Source organism: Cnephaeus nilssonii (genome assembly GCF_951640355.1).
Source record: "Cnephaeus nilssonii genome assembly, chromosome: 19".
Classification (NCBI taxonomy): Eukaryota; Metazoa; Chordata; class Mammalia; order Chiroptera; family Vespertilionidae; genus Cnephaeus; species Cnephaeus nilssonii.
In genome coordinates this window covers 40,590,395-40,609,372 of record NC_137090.1, presented here as the reverse complement: position 1 = coordinate 40,609,372, position 18,978 = coordinate 40,590,395, and the positions used below count along the sequence as shown (strand labels likewise).

The 18,978-nt window shown below is 56.5% G+C and overlaps 2 protein-coding genes across 2 annotated transcripts in view; both read left to right on the top strand.

The window, feature by feature from the left end:
• The first annotated feature begins 1,948 nt into the window (after nt 1–1,948).
• Nucleotides 1,949–5,718, top strand: VAMP2 (vesicle associated membrane protein 2). The gene is made up of 5 exons (XM_079797238.1): nt 1,949–2,073; nt 2,550–2,670; nt 3,116–3,274; nt 3,355–3,406; nt 5,038–5,718. Coding segments are annotated over exons 1-5 (552 nt in total). The 5' UTR covers nt 1,949–2,071; the 3' UTR covers nt 5,256–5,718.
• A 6,157-nt stretch (nt 5,719–11,875) lies between these two features.
• PER1 (period circadian regulator 1) overlaps nt 11,876–18,978 on the top strand; it is a 10,117-nt gene continuing 3,014 nt past the window's right edge. The window contains 18 exon segments of the mRNA XM_079798919.1: nt 11,876–12,005; nt 13,531–13,956; nt 14,060–14,158; nt 14,252–14,406; nt 14,499–14,620; nt 14,713–14,914; nt 15,066–15,117; nt 15,246–15,388; nt 15,781–15,859; nt 15,936–16,042; nt 16,195–16,348; nt 16,436–16,544; nt 16,635–16,766; nt 16,996–17,101; nt 17,209–17,380; nt 17,468–17,601; nt 17,822–17,998; nt 18,597–18,827. Of these exon segments, the coding sequence (XP_079655045.1) occupies nt 13,682–13,956; nt 14,060–14,158; nt 14,252–14,406; nt 14,499–14,620; nt 14,713–14,914; nt 15,066–15,117; nt 15,246–15,388; nt 15,781–15,859; nt 15,936–16,042; nt 16,195–16,348; nt 16,436–16,544; nt 16,635–16,766; nt 16,996–17,101; nt 17,209–17,380; nt 17,468–17,601; nt 17,822–17,998; nt 18,597–18,827 (2,449 nt within the window). The 5' untranslated portion in view covers nt 11,876–12,005; nt 13,531–13,681.

Sequence of the window (18,978 nt, the reverse complement as noted above, 5' to 3'; positions counted from 1 at the left end):
CTTAACACCACAGCACAGGTTGGGGGGCCGGTACCACGCAGTGAGAATTCTAAGATAAATTCTCCCAGTCCCTGACTCCATGGATCACACGTGCTCTCATTTCTGCTCTGCTGCTGCTCCCACCTGGGTCCAGTAGCAATAGCAACTGCCAGCTCTCCAAGCCACACCCCGCAGCAGCCCTGCCGCATGAAATTTATTTCAGGTTCTGTCCCTTTCATGTCCTGGACTCCGCCATAAGTGGACATGGGATCACGCCCAAACCAGTGTCTAACATCTTGTCTAGTCCTCGGCTAGCTTCACAGCTAGTGCAGGGAGGGTGTTGGGGCAGAGCTGGGAGGGGATCTGCCTGTGTGTACCTCCTTCCAACTTCTCTGTCTTACACCCAGGTACTGTGGCTTTTGAACTTAAAAGCTTAGGATTCGGTATTTTTGTTCTCTGGCTAGAGAGTGGAGTCGTCTCAGGCCCAAAAAGCAAGAGCTAGCCCCCCACAGTGGGATCTGACGCCATCATGGGAGCCACTCTTTCCTTCCTTTTCACATAGGTTGAGCCACTAGACATTGTGTGCACACGGATCAGGGAAGTGGCTGCTTCACAGAGGAGGAGGGAGTTGAGAGCATTTTATCCCAGCTCTGCTGAGTCCCCACACCCAACACATAGGCTCCCTCCCTGCCCCAGCTAGGAAAGGACACCTCTCGTGACACAGCCAGTCCCCAGGCTTCTGCTGGGAGGGGGTGGGTGCTGCATGGGGGAGGTTCTCACACCTGGAGGCCCTGGGAAGCCTGAGGGGGCAGGGAAGAAGCTGGCTCTTGTTTGTCTCCGAGGCCAAGGCCACCAGCCTCCCCTTCTCCTCTTCCAGGGACACAATGACCCCCCACTAGAGCTCCCCTAAGATGCCCCCTTCTTCATCTTGAAAGCTGCCTTCATCTACTCCACTGCATAGGCGGTTCACCTGCTCCTATTTCCTCCTGGCTGAGGTGCCAGGCCTGCTGGGATGAGCTGGGTGGGCCTGTGCAGCTGCAGGGTCTGACAGGATCCAAGGAGAGATCCGTCAGGGATGGACGGGGCACGGATCATCTTCTCCACCATGTTCCAGATCAAGCCATTTAACAAATACAGATTTAGTGCTTACACAGCTAATGTATTTTGGGTCCGGAGACCGGGCTGGAACTGTCCAAGGTCAGACCGACGAGACTAATCCGCACGTAAAGTAGTACCACGAACCTGGGTCCAGCAGGCGCCCCCTTTGCCTATTGTTCTCTTTCCACCAAAACAACAAAGCAAAGCAAAGCAAAAACCTTGTCCCTTTCGGCCCAGCCCTGTGCTTAGGGGAAAAGGCTGAGCCCTCCTCTGGAGGCCAGAGTAGCTGCCTCAACTCTGGGCCAGAGTAGGTTTGGCCCGTCTGCAGCCGCCAAATGCGGGAACGGCCCCATCGCGCAGCCTCTACCCGCCCCGCTGGGTGCTGAGCTTGCCCCCCCTCAGTCGGGCCTCGCCTGCCAAGTACCCCCGGCTGACCTCCAGGGTAAGCAGGGGCACCTCGCACACTCCTGCTGACTTGGCTGGGAGCGGAGGAAGAGCTGCCTCATTCCCCTTCACACCCCCTCGCATCCAGGGACCCTGGGAGACACCCGCAGTGCCGGGGCCTGCACTTGCCCTCTCTCATTTCCCACCCCCAGCCCAGCCCAGGGCTGAAGGCGGGTCGCCAGGCGGGGGGAGCTGGGCACAGGGGGAGACCTCGAGCTGCGGGGGCGGCTGTGCGGGCTCCGGTCCGGCCGGGCAGGCTGGCGCGGGCGTGGGGCGGGCAGTTTGAGGGAGGCGCGGGGACCGCTGCGCCAGGCCCGCCGCCCCGCGGGCACGCCCCCAGCCGCCCGCGCCCCGCCCCCGCGGCCTGCTCCGGGCCAGTCGCCGCCGCGCCCCACCCCCGCCCGCAGTGCCCGGATGTGGGTGACGCGCGGCCGCCATCTTCCCGTCCCCGGCAGCCAGTGCCAGTCGGAGCCAGCGCGAGCCGCCGCCGCCGCCGCCGCTGCCGCCGCTATCGCTGCCGCCGCCAAGTCCTGCGCCCGCTGCCCGCGCCATGTGAGTCGGCCGCCCTTGTCCTCCCCGGGCTGGCCTGAGCCGCCCGCCGCCCTGGCCCAGGCCCGGGTTCGACCCGCGCCCCTCGCGCTCCGCACGCCCGGAGACCAGGCCAGCGCCCGTGACTGCGCGCGGGCGGTGGCCGCCGGAGGGAGCGGACCCGGTGTCTGTCCGCCCGCCCGCCCCGCCCCTGTCATCGCTGCCGCCCGACATTTCGAATCGCCCCCGGACCATGTCTGTGAGGTTGCCCGCATTTGACAGGCGGGGAAACCGAGGCCTGGAGGGGGAAGGGGGCTTCACTCAAGGTCACGCAGCTTTTCGGCAGCGAGGCCGGACGGGATCCAGGGCTCGCATTGGGTGGCCTTCCTCCCGGGAAGGAAAAAGGGAGGGAGGGATGGATGGACAGGCGGATGGGCGGAGCCCTGACTGCGGGGCCGTAGGCTCCAGGCCCAGGGTCTTAATCCGTCTCCGCCCCTCAGGTCGGCTACCGCAGCCACCGCCCCCCCTGCCGCCCCGGCTGGGGAGGGAGGTCCCCCTGGGCCCCCTCCAAACCTCACCAGTAACAGAAGACTGCAGCAGACTCAGGCCCAGGTGGATGAGGTGAGTTGGGGTGGGGAATGCCAAAGGCAGTGGAAAGGAAGGACCCTGAGGGTTGGCAAACTAGTGTGGGGGTCCACTTGGACTGGGGGTGATAACAGTTCATATTTATGAGTTTTGGAACAAAGATACCATGCCCCATTCCTGTCAGCGTGCACTGGGAGTGTTAGCCTTGTTAGCCTGGGGTGTTTCAGCCAGGGGGCAGGCCACTTGAAACTCCATAAATAAAAGGTGCTGCTATGACATCTGAGATGTCTATCAGCATGCCCCTGATGTGTGCTCCTGGCATGTCCCCAGGTGTGTTATGCATGTTCTGTGTGTGCCCTTGGCATGTTAACCTGGAAACATCAGGCTGCATGTTCTTTCTATATGTGGGCACATGGTCCAGGAGTGCCCTCATTGAGGTGGGCCTTGGCACACCCCCTGCCTCGTGGGGCTCCCCTCCCAGGTGGTGGACATCATGAGGGTGAACGTGGACAAGGTCCTGGAGCGGGACCAGAAGCTGTCGGAGCTGGACGACCGTGCCGATGCACTCCAGGCAGGGGCCTCCCAGTTTGAAACAAGTGCAGCCAAGCTCAAGCGCAAATACTGGTGGAAAAACCTCAAGGTAAGGGTGGAGCCAGGTAGGACTGGAGGTGAATGGGGGTTTCATGGTCTGTCTCACTGACCCTCCCCTCTTGCCTCCAGATGATGATCATCTTGGGAGTGATTTGCGCCATCATCCTCATCATCATCATTGGTGAGTAGGACGGGAGTAGCTAGGGCCCTTTGGTGAGATTTCCCCTATAAGTTCTGGGTTTTGAAGGTCATTAACCTAGTTTTTACTATTTATCATAAAGCATATAAAGCTGCCAATGGCAGTTCTGATTCATCTAGAGCCCCAAACCTTGATGTTGTTTAGTCTGCACTTTTCCTGGTTGTGGGCAAATCTATTAAGATTTTTGGAAACGGGAAAGCTGGTGGATTCCCACTGCTCTCTTGAGGACATTTTGGGCCTAAGACCCCCAGTCTGGGAGCCCTGGATTTGGGGGGTAGGAGAGCAGGAAAGGCCCTTGGGCTTGAGACATGGCTAGGAAGCCAACCACCCAATTGTTGAAGAGCTTGTGGTCTCAGAGGCCCAGAGCACTACCGGTCTGTCCCAAGGCCATACCGTGGGTTTGAAGAGACCTTGGAACCCACCTGTCCAGCCCCCTTGCTTTACAGGTGGAGAACCTGAGTCCCAGAGGGGAAGGGATGTCAGCCAGCTGGGGAGTGGGTAGGGGGGGAGCAGGGCCAGGCCTGACACACTGCTTTCTCTCCTCTCTTTCTCCCCTCTCCCTCCTCCTTCTCGTTCCTTCTCTATAGTTTACTTCAGCTCTTAAACCCCCGAGGAGCCAGCCCAGAGAAGGGCCTCTCCCCCACCCATCCCCAGCCGCTCCTCCACCTCTCAGCCATATCTTCCAGCCCCCATCTGTGTGTGTGTCCGTGTGTGTGCCCTCCTGTAAATAGCCAGCTGTTATTTATACATATATAATATTATATATATTTGGTCTGTTTGTAGTTTTATTACTAGAAGATTTTTCCGGTTGTCCTTAACACCCCTTCCTGAGTTCCCATTGCCTTTCTCTTTCCCTCCTTCCCTTTCCCTCTTTTCCTGACCTGTCCCAAGTCCCTTCATTTGCATCTGCTATGCAATAGTCCCTCTTCCTCTCCTTTCCTTGGATTCAGCTGATCCTTCCTCCCACCCTGGCCTTCCCCATATCTTCACCCCCCTACAAAACAAAACAAAACAAAAAGCAATTGTCCAGGCCTCCCTAGGTGCATCTTCTTTGCATTATTTGGGAGGCTCTGAGACTGGCCCCACTTGGTCCTAAGAATCCCAAGGTCTGGGAGCTTCCAGCATGTTAATTAGCATTCATGTGCATATTGGCAACCCTTTTGGTTTCCTTCTTTTTTGTTACATCACTCTGTTCATTCTCCCAACCTGTGTTTTTGTTTTGTTTGTTGTTGTTTTTTTCACTGAGGAGTTAGTCCCCACTGGTCCTTGTACACACTTTCATTTGCATGACATTAATTGTAGGTGTTGGGGAGCCTGGGCTTTTGGGAAGCCAGGCTGTTCTGGCCCCCAGAATCATCCCTTCCTAGCCCCTCTAGTCCAGTTTGCCTCTGCTCCCCCTATTTTCCAAACCTCTTGTCCCCACCTCTCCCTCCCCTGAGCTGGTGTGTAAGTGTTTTGGAGTTCAGTATGTTATGATGGACCGATATTTCTGCCACTTGAAGTTTCTCCCCATATTCTTGATCCCCAGTTTTCATGTGGGGCGCTCAACTGACATTCCCATGGGGTCTCCCTCCCTCCCATCTGCCTGATCTTCCCCCTCCTCCTCCCACCAGGAGAGTTGGGGGTTGGCCACAATCTGATCTGTTTTGGGAGAGGTGGCTGCCAGTGTCTGAAGGGTCATCACTGCCTTGGAGAGGAGTGGAGCAGGGCAGAGAATCTCCCCAATTCCTGCTGGAAGTCTCCTCTGGCCCCACCCCTGCTGGGGATTGGACTGAAAACCCTCCTCCCCAGTTTGGAGGGTGTTGCCTCCTTCACTGCCCAGCTCCTCTGACTGCCCCCCCTGAATTCAGGGCGGGGGGGTACTAGTCACTGCCAATGTGTGGGATTTGCTGGAAGATGAGGGTTCTTGCCCCTCTCCAGGGTGGTCAAGCCCAGAGAGAGACCTGTCTTCTCCTTAGGTGAAGTGATAGAGGAAGGATGTAATGTCTTTTTAAATGGCACAATTTTGGGGGGTCTGAGGATGTAGTCCCTTAAACTGTCACTGGAGGGGACCCCCCCCCAAACTCTTTCCCCCACACTCAAGGTTTCTGTGTGGATAGGGAGCAGGGAGATCTAAACTGTTGTGTGAAAGGGTAGGGAGAGATGCTGGGGGTGGGGATGCTGTGCTCTAGATCCCCCCCATACTATCCCAGTGTCCCCTGCCTCCCCCTTCCCTCACTCCATGCCCCCAATTCTGTGGCGCATCCAGATTGTGAAAATGTACAATAAATGTGTAATGAGTAAGTGGTGTCTGTTCTAAGATTTTTTTCTTAACCAGTAGGAAAGGTACTGGGTCTTCATGTTTAACAGGAATGTTAAGAATATACATTGGGAAGGAACTGAGCTTTATTGGAGGGCCTGACCTTGGGCAGGGCAAAGTGTGATTCCCAAAGTGTCCATCAGGGGGCACCAAGCTTTAATGGGAAGTGTTGATCCCCGTGTCTCATCCTGGTGAACCCTGAGGTCTGTTTCCCAGCTTTCCCTCCTCCCTTGCCTGAGGGTATGCTCTTGCCCTTTGTTGGATTTTTTTACCCCTTGATTTAACTCCCAGATGCTGTGCAGTCCAGTCGTCTTCTGTAGTTATTTACTCCTAGGCCTGAAGTAAATGGCCAATTCTATGAAATATCTCTTCCCCTTTGTGCCTAGCACAGTGCCAGCACCCAGAGGGTTAATAAATACTTATTGAACAAGGCCCTGGCCTGGTAGCTCAGTTGGTTAGAGTGTCATCCCTATATGATAAGGTTGCGGGTTTGATCCCTGGTCAGGGCACATACAAGAAGCAACCACTGAATGCTTGTGGAACGACAAATAAGTGGAATGACAAATTGATCTCTCTCTCTCTCAACAAACCAGCCTAAGGAGAGCCAGCTGAGGGTGGTGTGGAGCTGGCTAGAGTTGGCCTATTGCCCCTGCACTCTGTTGTTCTACACTGGACTCTAGTCCCTAATGTGGCACCCTAGCATTCTTGTCCCCAAGTGCCTTAACAATGGGTGGAGAATGCTAGAAAAGCTTGTGGGGGCTGTCTTCTCTGGGCTGCAGGTAACCTAGATAGTGTTTCCCAAACTTGTTGGCTCCCAAGAACTACCAGGAGTGCTTTGTAAAAAATCATTTTTTATTATATATTTTTTAGCCGAGGCCGGTTTGGCTCAGTGGATAGAGCGTCAGCCTGTGGACTGAAGGGTCCCAGGTTCGATTCCGGTCAAGGGCATGTACCTTGGTTGCAGGCACATCCCCAGTAGGGGGTGTGCAGGAGGCAGCTGATCGATGTTTCTAACTCTCTCCCTTCCTTCCTGTAAACAGTAAAATATATTTTAAAAATAATAAAAAATAAAATCAATAAAAACATATATATATATAAATATTTTTTATGCCCTGGCCCCTGTGGTTCAGTGGTTAGAGGGTTGGCCTGCACACCAAAGGTTCCTGGGTTTGATTCCCCAGCATGGGTAAGATCCCCCACCAATCTATGTGTATCACATTGATGTTTCTCTCTCTCCCTCCCACCCCCCCTTCCTTCCACTCTAGGGAGAGCAATGGAAAAAATACCCTCTGGTAAGGATTAACAATAAATAAATAAATTATAGATTTAAAAAATACATTTTTATTGACTTCAGAGAGGAAGGGAGAGATAGAAACATCCTGCACACCTACTGGGGATGGAGCCTGCAACCCAGGCATATGCCATTGACAGGAATCAAACCCGGGACCCTTCAGTGTATAGGCTGTTTCCAGTGAGCCAAACTAGCCAGGACAAATAATAGATTTTTGGTCCCCTTCTCTGGAGATTCTGATTCAGCAGTTCTAAGGGGCTGAGGTGATTCTTATAATTAGGTACACGGTTATAATTTATTGAGGGTTTATTATATTCCAGTTAGTCTTCAGGGCTTTTTCGCATTTCATCTACTGAATATTTTCAAGGTTTAGGGTTCCCATAGGTCCTAGGACCTGCCTCCTTTATAGTGCTAGGGACATGGGTTCAAATTTTGGCCCCTTTGCTTACTGGTGTGCTAACCCAAGCAGATTATGTAATCTTTCTGGATCTCCATCTCATTTGTGAAGCAGTGGGTAGTAAGCCGGCCTGCTCTGGGTTTGTGAGAAGCACCTAGCCTGGTCCATAGAAAATCTAGGAGCCTGCTATCATCACCCTCATGGGCGGCACTGTTCTAATACCTCTTTCACCCTAGTGCTCACACCTTCCAGCTTTTGGGAGCCGGCCCAATGCTAGGGAAGGGGCGGGGCGCTCTTTTCACCCTGGGACCTCTCGCGGGGTCTCGGCACAAAGCGCCCGCCTCAAAGCCATCGTCGCGCACAACGGCGCCTGCGTGCAGGTCACACTCGTTGCGCCTGCGCAGACTTCACTGCCTTGAGTAGTGTCAAGGAAAATCCCCAGCTTCTGGGTAAACAAGTTGCCGCGTGAGACCGCCAGCACGTGTCCTCTACAGCTCCAAGACCTCTCGGCCTATGAGAAAGTTTGGAGGGCGGGGCTAGCATGTGCGTCACCGGCCTAGGCTGGTTGCCGCAGCCAATAGGAACTTCGGAAGTAGTTGTGGGCGCGGCTTTCTGTCAATCATTGCGTGCCGGGTGCGGCCCCTCCGAACGTGGATTTGTCACTGCGTTGGTAAATTGACCAATGAGATGATGATGGCGGCGGGCTGCGCCAATGGTGGCTGAACGGAGGCCTGGCGAAGGCACGAGGCGTTGGGCATGGATCCGCGCCCTTAGGCCAATAAGCTTGAGGGGCGTGGCATCCCAGCGGGTGGGCGGGCCTGGAGGAGCGAGTCCTAGTTGAGAAGAGATTGGATTCGGCGTGCTTGCCAAGCGGTGAGTACTCACGATTGGGGGTAGAAGAGCGGTGGTCAGTTTTTCTGGGGTGCTGTGTTTTGTCAGTAGGGGTGTTAATGGAGTGTGTGGGGAGGATCCTGCGAATGCATGATCGCAGCGGTGGGAGCCCTTGATGGTTGTGGGGAATAGGGACCAGAACTCAGCGTTAGAGGGACTAGCTGGGGGCTCAGGGGGGTCGCTGACATCAAATCCTTCACCACTCTAAGGCACCTGGACCCCAGACTGACTGGGAGGCGGGGCTCGGAAGCCCTCAGCGACATGAGGGTGCTGAGACCCCTGCTCCCAAGGAAATAGAGGGTCGGGATCCCTGAGAGTGGATGGGGACGTTCCAGTGTGTGGCTGCTGTTTGGGTATGTGTCTTAAGCACTTGAAAGAGACAGAGGTTCTGAGGCTGCTGGGACGCCCTGATAGGGAAGTGGAAGGGCTGGAATGGTTTGACATGGTGATGATTTGTGTAACCCTGAGCCAGTCACATCAGGGCTCTGAATGTCTTGTGTGTAAAGGGAAGGGGTTAGGCCTGAGAGCCATCCTTGGGAGTAAAGATCAGGTAGCAACTGTTGGATCCTGAGAGGGACGGTGGTTTTGTACAGTTTGGCTGTGCACACATCTTCCTCAGGCCCTGGAGATAAAGAGGAACCAACAGGGTGCTCTGGTAACTGTACAAACAACTAGGCCTGTGGTAAAGGGACCTGGGGTAAGGTGGAAGAGTGAAGAAGTGGGGTTCCTAGGAAATCACTGGGTCTGGTAGCTGCTAGGATGACCTCAAGGACTTTGTGCACATGTGAAAACTGGGGCTATGATGACTTGAAGTGTGTGGGGCATGCAAACAATGTCCCAAACGAGGGGGGGTTTGGATGGGGTCTGTGTTCCAGGCACCAAGCTCAGAATTGGCTAGATATTTGAGAGATTCAGGTTCCCCAGTGCTGATTAACCCCTCACAGGTTCCAGAAAGCTAAAAAGCCAGAATCTCAAGCCGTTATCACAGGTCACATTTGAACTCTGGCTCTATTTGTTAAGAGCCTGAGAACATGTTATGAGACAATTTAGTAAAGTTTAGTAACTTATGAACTTCAGTAGGTCCTTTGGAATGGTGATAATAATACCCATCTCACAGTGTTACTATGAAGATTAAATAAGATAATGTATGTAAAGTGCTTGACAAAATGCCTGGGTCATGTTTTAAAAATTATTTAGCTAAAAATATGCCTATAGGATGTCAAAACAGCGATAGGGCGAGAGATTTATGTGAATGCTGTGGTTAGGAACTATTCTCACATTCTCGAGTTTTTCTGCCAGTTTTGGTGACTCCCTCCCCCTTTCCCTCTTCCTGGTTTTGGTCTTCAGGCACCAGCCCAAAACCCTCTCCCAGGATCCAGGCCCTAGGCTGAGCCACTTGCTTTCCCAGTTTGATTTCCTCATCCTAGACCCATTCTCCTCCCTGCCCCTCCTCCTTCTTTGGTGCCATAGTAACGAGAGATTCAGGCTCTGAAGGGGGCCTCGCAAAGAGCAAAGGTGCGTGTGTTCTCTCACAGAAGCCGGGCCTCCCTGTGATTGGGCCAGCAGATGTGTACAGTTTGGAGCGGGGAAAAGCCAGTGCCAGGAGCTGTAGGAGCAAGCCCAGGGGAGGGCGATGCGTGTCTGGCGAAGAGCGGGGAGGAGGGACCCCTTCTAATCCTCTCTCCAGGAATCCCTGGCTTTGGGACAGGACGGCTGTTGTTGGGTTGTGGGAGGCGCTCGGGCTTGGTGCATGTCCTGGGCCACCCGCCAAAGGAACATGATGTTCCCAAGTGCGCTGGCCGCCGCCCTCTCGGTCTGGCCGCCAGCCAAACCACTGCCTCCCCAGCCTCCCTGCCCCACATTCCCCGGCTTCCTCGCCCCGCCCCGTTCCTCCGCTTTGACGTCACCGCTGCCTCCCGCCCCCTCTCCTCCATTGACGGCAGCAGGGCCTAGTTACTGTGGGGACCGTGAGGCAGGACAACCAGGGCCGTGGGAGCAGGTGAGGGCTGCTGGGGCACTGGACCCTTTTGTCTATGCAAAAAATAAACATGGAAGTGTAGGTGGGAGAGCAAGGACTGCCTTGTGTCAGGAGAGATTACACCTTTACCCTGAGGAGAGCTGTGGGGAGGAAGAAAAATGTTTCCAGAGAAGAGATGTCTGAAAATGAGACAAGGGATGGGGCCACAGCTTGTGAGTTGGGGGTACACATTCAAGTAGAGAAGACTGAAAATCCAGGTGCTTCTTGTGTTTTCTTGCTTTGGTTTTTCTAGGTTATTTTATATCCTCCCTCCCAGCTTTTCCACAGAGACTTCCCCCTGGCTCCCAGTGGGGACACCATTGTTAAGCAAAGCTTAGGCCTTGTGACAGCTAGGAGAGTGATTATGTCAGCATCGCTGGGGGCGGGGGGCTCTTCACTTGCCACCCACATCTTCAGGGAGCCCTGAGAGGAACTACTCATCCCAGTCCTGGATGGAAGGAGTCTGTGTAACTGCAGCTCTCCTGGTCCTAGCCTGGTACTTTATTCCCCAAATCAGGCCCCTGTTCTGTTTTTAGGACTCAGTTTTTGCTCCTCCTTCTTTTAAAAAAGTGTTAATTTTCAGTCCCTCTCCGGGGCTGCGTCCCTTTCCCCTCCCCTATCATTGTTAACAAAATCATGGTTTTTATTGATCACCTGCCATGTGTCAGGTTCTGTCCTAGGGTCTGGGGAATACAGTGAAGTAGAGAGATGATGTTCTGGGCTTTCTCTTTTCCTCATGGTGGAGATCTGAAGCCCTTGCCACCAGACCTTTTTCTGTCTAGGGTCCCAATTGGTCTTTTTTCTCAGGTACCCCTTTAGTTTCCCTGTAACCCTGGGTTTCTAGCCCCCCACTTCTGGGGCAGCCCTAACTGTGAGTGGCTGTATCCTGAGTAAAGAAGCACTAGTCACCACATAGGCTGCCTAGGCCCTGGAGACCTTTTCTCTGATTGGCCACAGAAGCACCTGCCATTGTTTCCCTTCGCACCTCCTATTGGCTCCGGCTGCCCATTGTATTGTGTGTATCCACCACCACCACCACCACCACACTTCATAGTATCTGGATTCTCAGTTGCCTTCCTCCTAGCTGTGTAAGGATTTGAAGTGTCAGAGGAAGAAGTTGGGTAAAACAGCTTTATTATAATGACAAGGCTGAGAAAGGGAACCCAGGACAAGTCAAGCCAAGTGTCTGTCCCCCTCCTCTCAGGGACCAGCCATCTCATCCAGCTTGATCCTCCTCCCAGGGTCTGCATTCCTTTTTCCCACCCCTACAAGGCTAAGGTGTCCTGCAGGGCTGATCAGTTCCGTTAGTGAACATCTCTTAAATACCTAATGTGGCCTGGGCATGTTCCCGGAAGAGGGGCAGCTTACCTCCCCTTCCTTTCAGTATTCACGGTACAAGGCGTCCCGCGCTCATTGGCTGGTCGGTAATGTCTGTGCCAGCACCCAGATACACGTGCACCCGCGTGTGTGACACAGCCCTGACCTCAGTGGGGGCCAGTAGCCAATCAGGTGCCAGGACAAGAGCCTCAGCCAGTCGGGGGCGGGGCCTGTGGCTCCGCCGGCAGGAGGCCAATGAGGGGCAGTGCCTGGCATTATGCAATCCACCTCCTGGCCCCGCGGAGCTTCCATTCGGCTGCGGGCTGCAACGGCGGCAGGCCGGGGGCTGAAGGACGCTCGCGCGGACAGGTAGGCGTCTCCGTGACTACCCCCCCCCCTCCCCGGGAGCCGGTTACCAGCTCCAAATCGGATCGCCCCTACTTTTAGCCTGATATGCTGTTTCCGGCCCAGGAGTTCAGACGGCACACCAATAATCCATCTTCCTTTACCGATGTCCACACCCTCTCAGCCCCCCTGGGACCCAGGTGTTGTTCCTTGCAACCCTGCACCGGCTGTCTGTACTCATGACCCTCTTACCTTACCTTACCTTATCTCCGCTGTGCCCCCCTCCCTGCTCCGCTCCCAGCTCTTCCGGTCCCACGCCCGACCCTCAGCAGGAATGACCCCTGCCGTCTTTCTTGTCACTCGGGGGTCCCCGGTTTTGCCGCGGTACCAGGACCCCTTCTGGGTTTCTGTGCTCCCCGCACTCCCCCCTCAACCCCTGGCCCAGAGCCGGCCGTGATGTCAGTCCGTTTCGGGCTGGAACATCCCGTTCTCGGTGCTAGTTCTTGCTGTTGGCCACAGCCTTCCTTTGCTCCTGGCGCTCAGAAAATGCTCAGGGTTTGGGGGTGTGGTTGGACCGAGAGTAGGAGAAGAAATCCGCTGGCTATGTGCCTCCCGTGCTCAGAGCTGAGTGTGTCTGCTTCGGATGGGGGTGGGGTAGGTGTCTAGAAAATTCGCGGGCTGAGGTGAAAGGATTCCTGGGTCCCTGACAATGGCAGGTGCCAGCTTCGGTTTGGGGGGTTGGGTGAGGGTGTAGGGCCAGATAATGTAAGGCTGAGAGATCTTGACCAGAATGAGTGGAATCCAGGCGAGTGCCAGGCTGTGGGGCTTTTTTGCGGAGGGCAGTGGCAGTTGTGTGTTGCCCTGGGGAGCAGGGCCAGCTCGCGGAGTCCCGATAGGCTACGCCTCTCAGGGAACTGGGGGTGTACTAGAGGTGGGCGAACCCTGCCCACACTCGCCTGTGTGCCTGTGTGGGAGTAGGTCCATCCTCTGCTTCCGCTGGGAAATGGGGGAGGGTCGCCCTTCCCGCCCTCCTGTGGTCCCTCCAGCAACCGCTGAGCTCAGCTGCTGACGTCGGTTTCCCTGGTGACCGTGGTGGTGGCGGAAGCGCCGTGGTGGGGCCGCACAGGTCTCCGCGCATGTGCAGCGGAGGTGGCACCGCCCACTGATAAAATTAGCCGGGAGACCTAAATATAGGAGGCGACGGGCTCACCGGGGGCCCAGAGGCCTTGGAGTCCTAGGCAGAGTGGGAGCCAGATGGGAATTTGGGGCTGGAAGGTGTCCAGTTTGGCCCACAGCCGTAGTTTTAGTAGACTGCTCAGGCTCTACTTACCCAGGCCACGCTGGCAAGGGTAGTGGGGAAAGCCAAAGAAAGGTCCCTTCCCACCTCCAACCCCTACCAGGACAAGAAACTGAACTTACCTAGCTTCCTATTAGAAGCCCGGGTCCCAGGAGCCTGGAGGCAGGCACGGGGAGGATCTGAGAGTAGCGGTTACTGTCAAGTTAACAGCCCAGCTTTCTCTAAGCCCTCCTTTCTGGTCTTCCTCTTCAGGTACTGGCTGTGATCTGTGATCAAACTTCTCAATCCTCAGAGTCTTGGGTCTCCCACTTCACTCCCCAGCCAGGCCTCCTGGCCCCCTTGTGCATTCGTGGTGGCCTCTCCATCATCGCCGTTTTCCACCTGCCCTCCCCATGGCCCAGACATGAGTAGCCCCCTAGAAGGGGCTGATGGGGGAGGGGACCCCAGGCCAGGAGAATCCTTTTGTCCTGGAGGGGCGCCTTCCCCTGGGCCTCCACAGCACAGGTCTTGCCCTGGCCCCAGCTTGGCTGATGACACAGATGCCAACAGCAATGGCTCAAGTGGCAATGAGTCCAACGGGCACGAGTCCAGGGGTGCATCTCAGCGGAGCTCACATAGCTCCTCCTCTGGCAATGGCAAGGACTCAGCCCTGCTGGAGACCACTGAGAGCAGCAAGAGGTGTGTACAGATGTGTGTTACAGGGTCTGGGAGTGGTCTTGTGAGCAGGCTGAGCCCGGAGAAAGGCTTTCTCCTCAACTCGGGCCTGTTGCTTTTCCCTTAGCACAAACTCTCAGAGCCCATCCCCACCCAGCAGTTCCGTTGCCTACAGCCTCCTAAGTGCCAGCTCAGAACAGGACAACCCATCTACCAGTGGCTGCAGGTTTGTGGGGTAAGGGCTGGGGAAGAGGCCTGGGGGTTGGGCCATGCTTTGAAGCTAATGCCTATGCCCCCTCCCTTCCTCTGGGCCTTGCAGCAGCGAACAGTCAGCCCGCGCAAGAACCCAGAAGGAACTCATGACGGCGCTGCGGGAGCTCAAGCTTCGGCTACCACCAGAACGCCGGGGCAAGGGCCGCTCTGGGACCCTGGCCACACTACAGTATGCACTGGCCTGTGTCAAGCAGGTGCAGGGTGAGTGGTGTTTCCTAGGAGGATAGTGGCCAGGTTCTGGGTTACTGTGGTGGGGCCATCTCACTGAATGTCCCACTGCCCTCACCTTGTAGCCAACCAGGAATACTACCAGCAGTGGAGCCTGGAGGAAGGTGAGACGTGTGCCATGGACATGTCCACCTACACTCTGGAGGAGCTGGAGCACATCACGTCTGAGTACACACTTCGCAACCAGGTCAGCTGCAGCCCCGCCTCTCCGTCCTAACTCACCCTCGTTCCCACTCCCATGGCTTCTGAATCCGCTCTTGTCTTCACTCTCCTGCCCAGGATACCTTCTCCGTGGCTGTCTCCTTCCTGACAGGCCGAATCGTCTACATTTCGGAGCAGGCAGGTATCCTGCTGCACTGCAAGCAGGACGTGTTCCGGGGTGCCCGCTTCTCAGAGCTCCTGGCTCCCCAGGATGTGGGCGTCTTCTATGGTTCCACGGCCCCATCTCGTCTGCCTACCTGGGGCATGGGGGCTTCGGCAGGTGAGGTCCCCAGGTGCTTGGGGGACGGATGAGCAGTTGCAGGAAGCTCATTCTGTGAGGGACCAGAAGCCCAAGATTTTCCTTGCTGGGTTCTTCCCAGCCCAGGAAGGGTCTGGGGGCCTGTGCTCACCTCTCTCCTGGTCTCTCTCAGGTTCAGGCTTCAAGGACTTCACCCAGGAGAAGTCTGTCTTTTGCCGTATCAGGTAGGTGGGAGCAGACCCCTTCCACCTTCAACGCATATTCCTTCTTTACTGTGTGAACCCTGACTTCGAGGTGGAGGGTGGGTGGCCTTTCATTGATAGTCACTAATGCCTTTTTTCTCCCTTGCTAGAGGAGGTCCTGACAGGGACCCAGGGCCGCGGTACCAGCCATTCCGCCTAACCCCATATGTGACCAAAATCCGGGTCTCAGAAGGGGCTCCCGCACAGCCATGCTGCCTGCTCATTGCAGAGCGAATCCACTCGGGTTATGAAGGTGGGCAGGCCAGGAGGAGCCTAGCCTGTTGGGGGTGGCAGGGAGGGTACCTTCTCTGGTTTGGGGGTGAGGCAGGACATGAGTTTGGGAGGCATGATTCAGCCCCTTGTAATTTTGGAACAGAGGAGGTATTATAAAGATGAGGGTTTGAAGCCTCCTTTAGAGGTAGAGTTGGCTAGGAGCCCCAAACCAGGAGAGGGCAAAGCAGTGTGCCTTGTTCTCGTTCATTACTAGCATGGGTCACAGGATGGTCCAGACCATCTTTGTAGCCAGAAGGCCCAGGGCAGAGCTGTGGGGAGGATTGCCAGCCAGCCTGGGCCCCAGGCAGCATGGAGGGCTGAGGACCTGGGCCATTTTGGATGAAACCCAGTGGCCACATTTTCTGTGCTCAGCTCCCCGGATACCGCCTGACAAGAGGATCTTCACCACACGGCACACACCCAGCTGCCTCTTTCAGGATGTGGATGAAAGGTGAGGTCAGGACCTGAGGAAAAGTGGGTGGCCGGGGCTGAGGCCATGGCCAGACTGATGCCTCCTCCCGTTTTAGGGCTGCCCCACTGCTGGGCTACCTCCCCCAGGATCTCCTGGGGGCCCCAGTGCTCCTGTTCCTGCATCCTGAGGACCGACCCCTCATGCTGGCCATCCACAAGAAGAGTGAGTCCTCACCCTGCTCTTCCTTCCCGGCTGTCTCCAAGGCTTCTTAACCGATGCCAGTCTCGGGGCCTTGCTCTCCTGAGTCTCCAGTGGGGTGGCTTTCGCCTTACTCAGCGCCCCCTCCTGCTGACCCTCACCTTATTTCCCTTCAGTCCTGCAGCTGGCTGGCCAGCCCTTTGACCACTCTCCTATTCGTTTCTGCGCACGTAATGGGGAATATGTTACCATGGACACCAGCTGGGCTGGCTTCGTGCACCCCTGGAGCCGCAAGGTGGCCTTTGTGTTGGGCCGCCACAAAGTCCGCACGTAAGTGGGCTGTGAGCCAGAGCTGGCATTGGGAGGTGGGACGGTTTGGAGGGGGTAGGGTTTGACTCGCCTTTCCTCATCCCACAGGGCACCCCTGAATGAGGACGTGTTCACTCCTCCAGTCCCCAGCCCTGCTCTCTCCCTGGACCCTGATATCCAGGAGCTATCTGAGCAAATCCATCGGCTGCTGTTACAGGTGAGAGCTGAGGAGAGGAGGCTTGGGAGAGGAGGAAGGCTTGGGGCTGTAGGGCTATAGACACCTAACCTGTTCCTCTCTCTGCCTCAGCCTGTGCACAGCCCCAGCCCCATGGGGCTCTGTGGAGTCGGCCCTGTGACTTCCCCAGGCCCTCTCTTCAGCCCTGGCTCGTCTAGTGACAGCAACGGGGGTGATGCCGAGGGGCCTGGGCCTCCTGCCCCGGTGAGTGTTCTTTTCCCACTACACCCCTCGAGTCTCCCAGTCCCCTGGCTTTTTGGAATCAGCATTGCCAATCCCAGAGGAGCTCTGCCTCGTTCCCCCTCCTTTCTTCTCCTGCTCTCGTCATGGCCCCCATGCTTCCCCACTGGTACCTCTTGTTGCACTGTGCCCTGCACCCCTGCCACTGGCCAGGCCTGCCCAATGCTGCCCACTGCCCTGCTCTGTCCCACAGGTGACCTTCCAGCAGATCTGTAAGGATGTGCATCTGGTGAAGCACCAGGGGCAGCAGCTGTTTATCGAGTCCCGGGCTCGGCCTCTTCCCCGGCCCCGCTTCCCTGGTGAGTTGGTAGGGGTGTGGGTGTGGGTGAGGAGTGAGACTGCTGGTCTTCTGACCTTCACCCCAACCCAGAGAAGCTTTCTTCTCTTTTTTTTCTCCTTGGCCCAGCTATAGACACAGTCAAGGCCAAGACCCTTTACTGCCAGTCCCCAGACCCAGAGCTGGAGGCAGACCCTGCTGTAGTCCAAGCCCCACCAGCTGTGGCCCCTGAGGAGGCTGAGAGGAAAGAAGCCTCCAGTTGCTCCTACCAGCAGATCAACTGCCTGGACAGCATCCTCAGGTAAGGCTAGTCTGGCACCTACTTCCACTTGGACACTGGTCTTGCCCCCTCCAGGCCCTGCCCTCATGTCTTCTTGTGCATTGCCAGGTACCTGGAGAGCTGCAACATCCCAGGCACGACCAAGCGTAAATGTGCCTCCTCCTCTTCCTCCTGCACCACCTCCTCAGCCTCTGATGATGACAAGCAGAGGACAGGTCCAGTCCCTGTGGGGACCAAGAAAGGTAAAGACCAGTGCATGTCCCGCTCCCACCCCCCTGTGCTGGCCTGCTGGCCCTGTGTCCCCGCTTCTGCCTGTGGGGCCCCCACCTTGCTCTGCCTGTCCCCCTCCCAGTCTCCAGATCTCCAGGTCCTCCCTACCATCCACCCCTCCCCCTCCTCCCTGGGATTCCTCTCCTGAATGGTGGGACAAGTGGTGGTAACTGGTGCCATCTCTCTGCACAGATCAATCGGCAGTGCTGTCGGGGGAGGGGGCCACCCCTCGGAAGGAGCCGGTGGTGGGAGGCACCCTGAGCCCGCTCGCCCTGGCCAATAAGGCGGAGAGTGTGGTGTCCATCACCAGTCAGTGTAGCTTCAGCTCCACCATCGTCCATGTGGGAGACAAGAAGCCCCCGGAGTCGGGTATGGCTTGGGCTTGGAGTAAGGGGGAGTGCCCAGCTCCCTTTGGCCCCCTAGCCAGAGTTCCCTACCTGCCTTTTCCACCCCCTCTGCCCTAATGGAGAGAAGGAGGCCTCCGTCTCAGCATGGGGCTGCCGCTCCTTGCCTCCATCCCGCCAGCCTTTGCTGCTTTGTCTTTCCCCCACCCTGCTTCCTCTGTCTTACTGTCAGTTCACAAAGTATGGGGTGGGGGTCATCCCCAAGGTACTGACCACAGACGGTCAGAAGGCAAGGACTTGAAAAACCCTGAAGGACACTGACCTGGAAAATGTGGAGGAGAAGGGCAAGGGGTGGGCTTCCCTTCTGAGAGTCGTGGAGGGTGTCACCCTAGGGGAGTACCCCTGGGGGGACTGAGTACCCTCTGTCCTCCTGGGACAGCTTTGCATAGAGAAGAGGGCCCAGAGCCAGTCCTCGGCGGGGAGGGGGCCGAGAGATACACACAGGGCCCAGGCTCGTGGGGCAGAGGCCAGGGGTTGGCTAAGCTATCGGACAGGGAAGGTGTGGTGTGGTGTTAACTCTTGAGGTGATTCTGATGATCTTTCCCCCATCTCGCCTTCCTCAGACATCATCATGATGGAGGACCTGCCTGGCCTGGCTCCATGCCCAGCCCCCAGCCCCACGGTAGCCCCTGACCCAGCCCCAGATGCCTACCGCCCTGTGGGCCTGACCAAGGCCATGCTGTCCCTGCACACACAGAAGGAGGAGCAGGCCTTCCTCAGCCGCTTCCGGGACCTCGGCCGGCTGCGTGGACTCAATGGCTCCTCCATGGCTCCCTCGGCCCCTGGAGAGCGAGGTAGCCAACCTTTACCTCTCTGAGCTGCCCTCTGCCAGTCTAGGATCAGACTGTTGCGGGGAGGGGATTTTTGAGGGAGATGTTCTGGCTCCAGAGACCCAGGTTGCTGCTGCCTCCACCACCTGGGCCCTGGGCCCTGCCTAGGGACGGG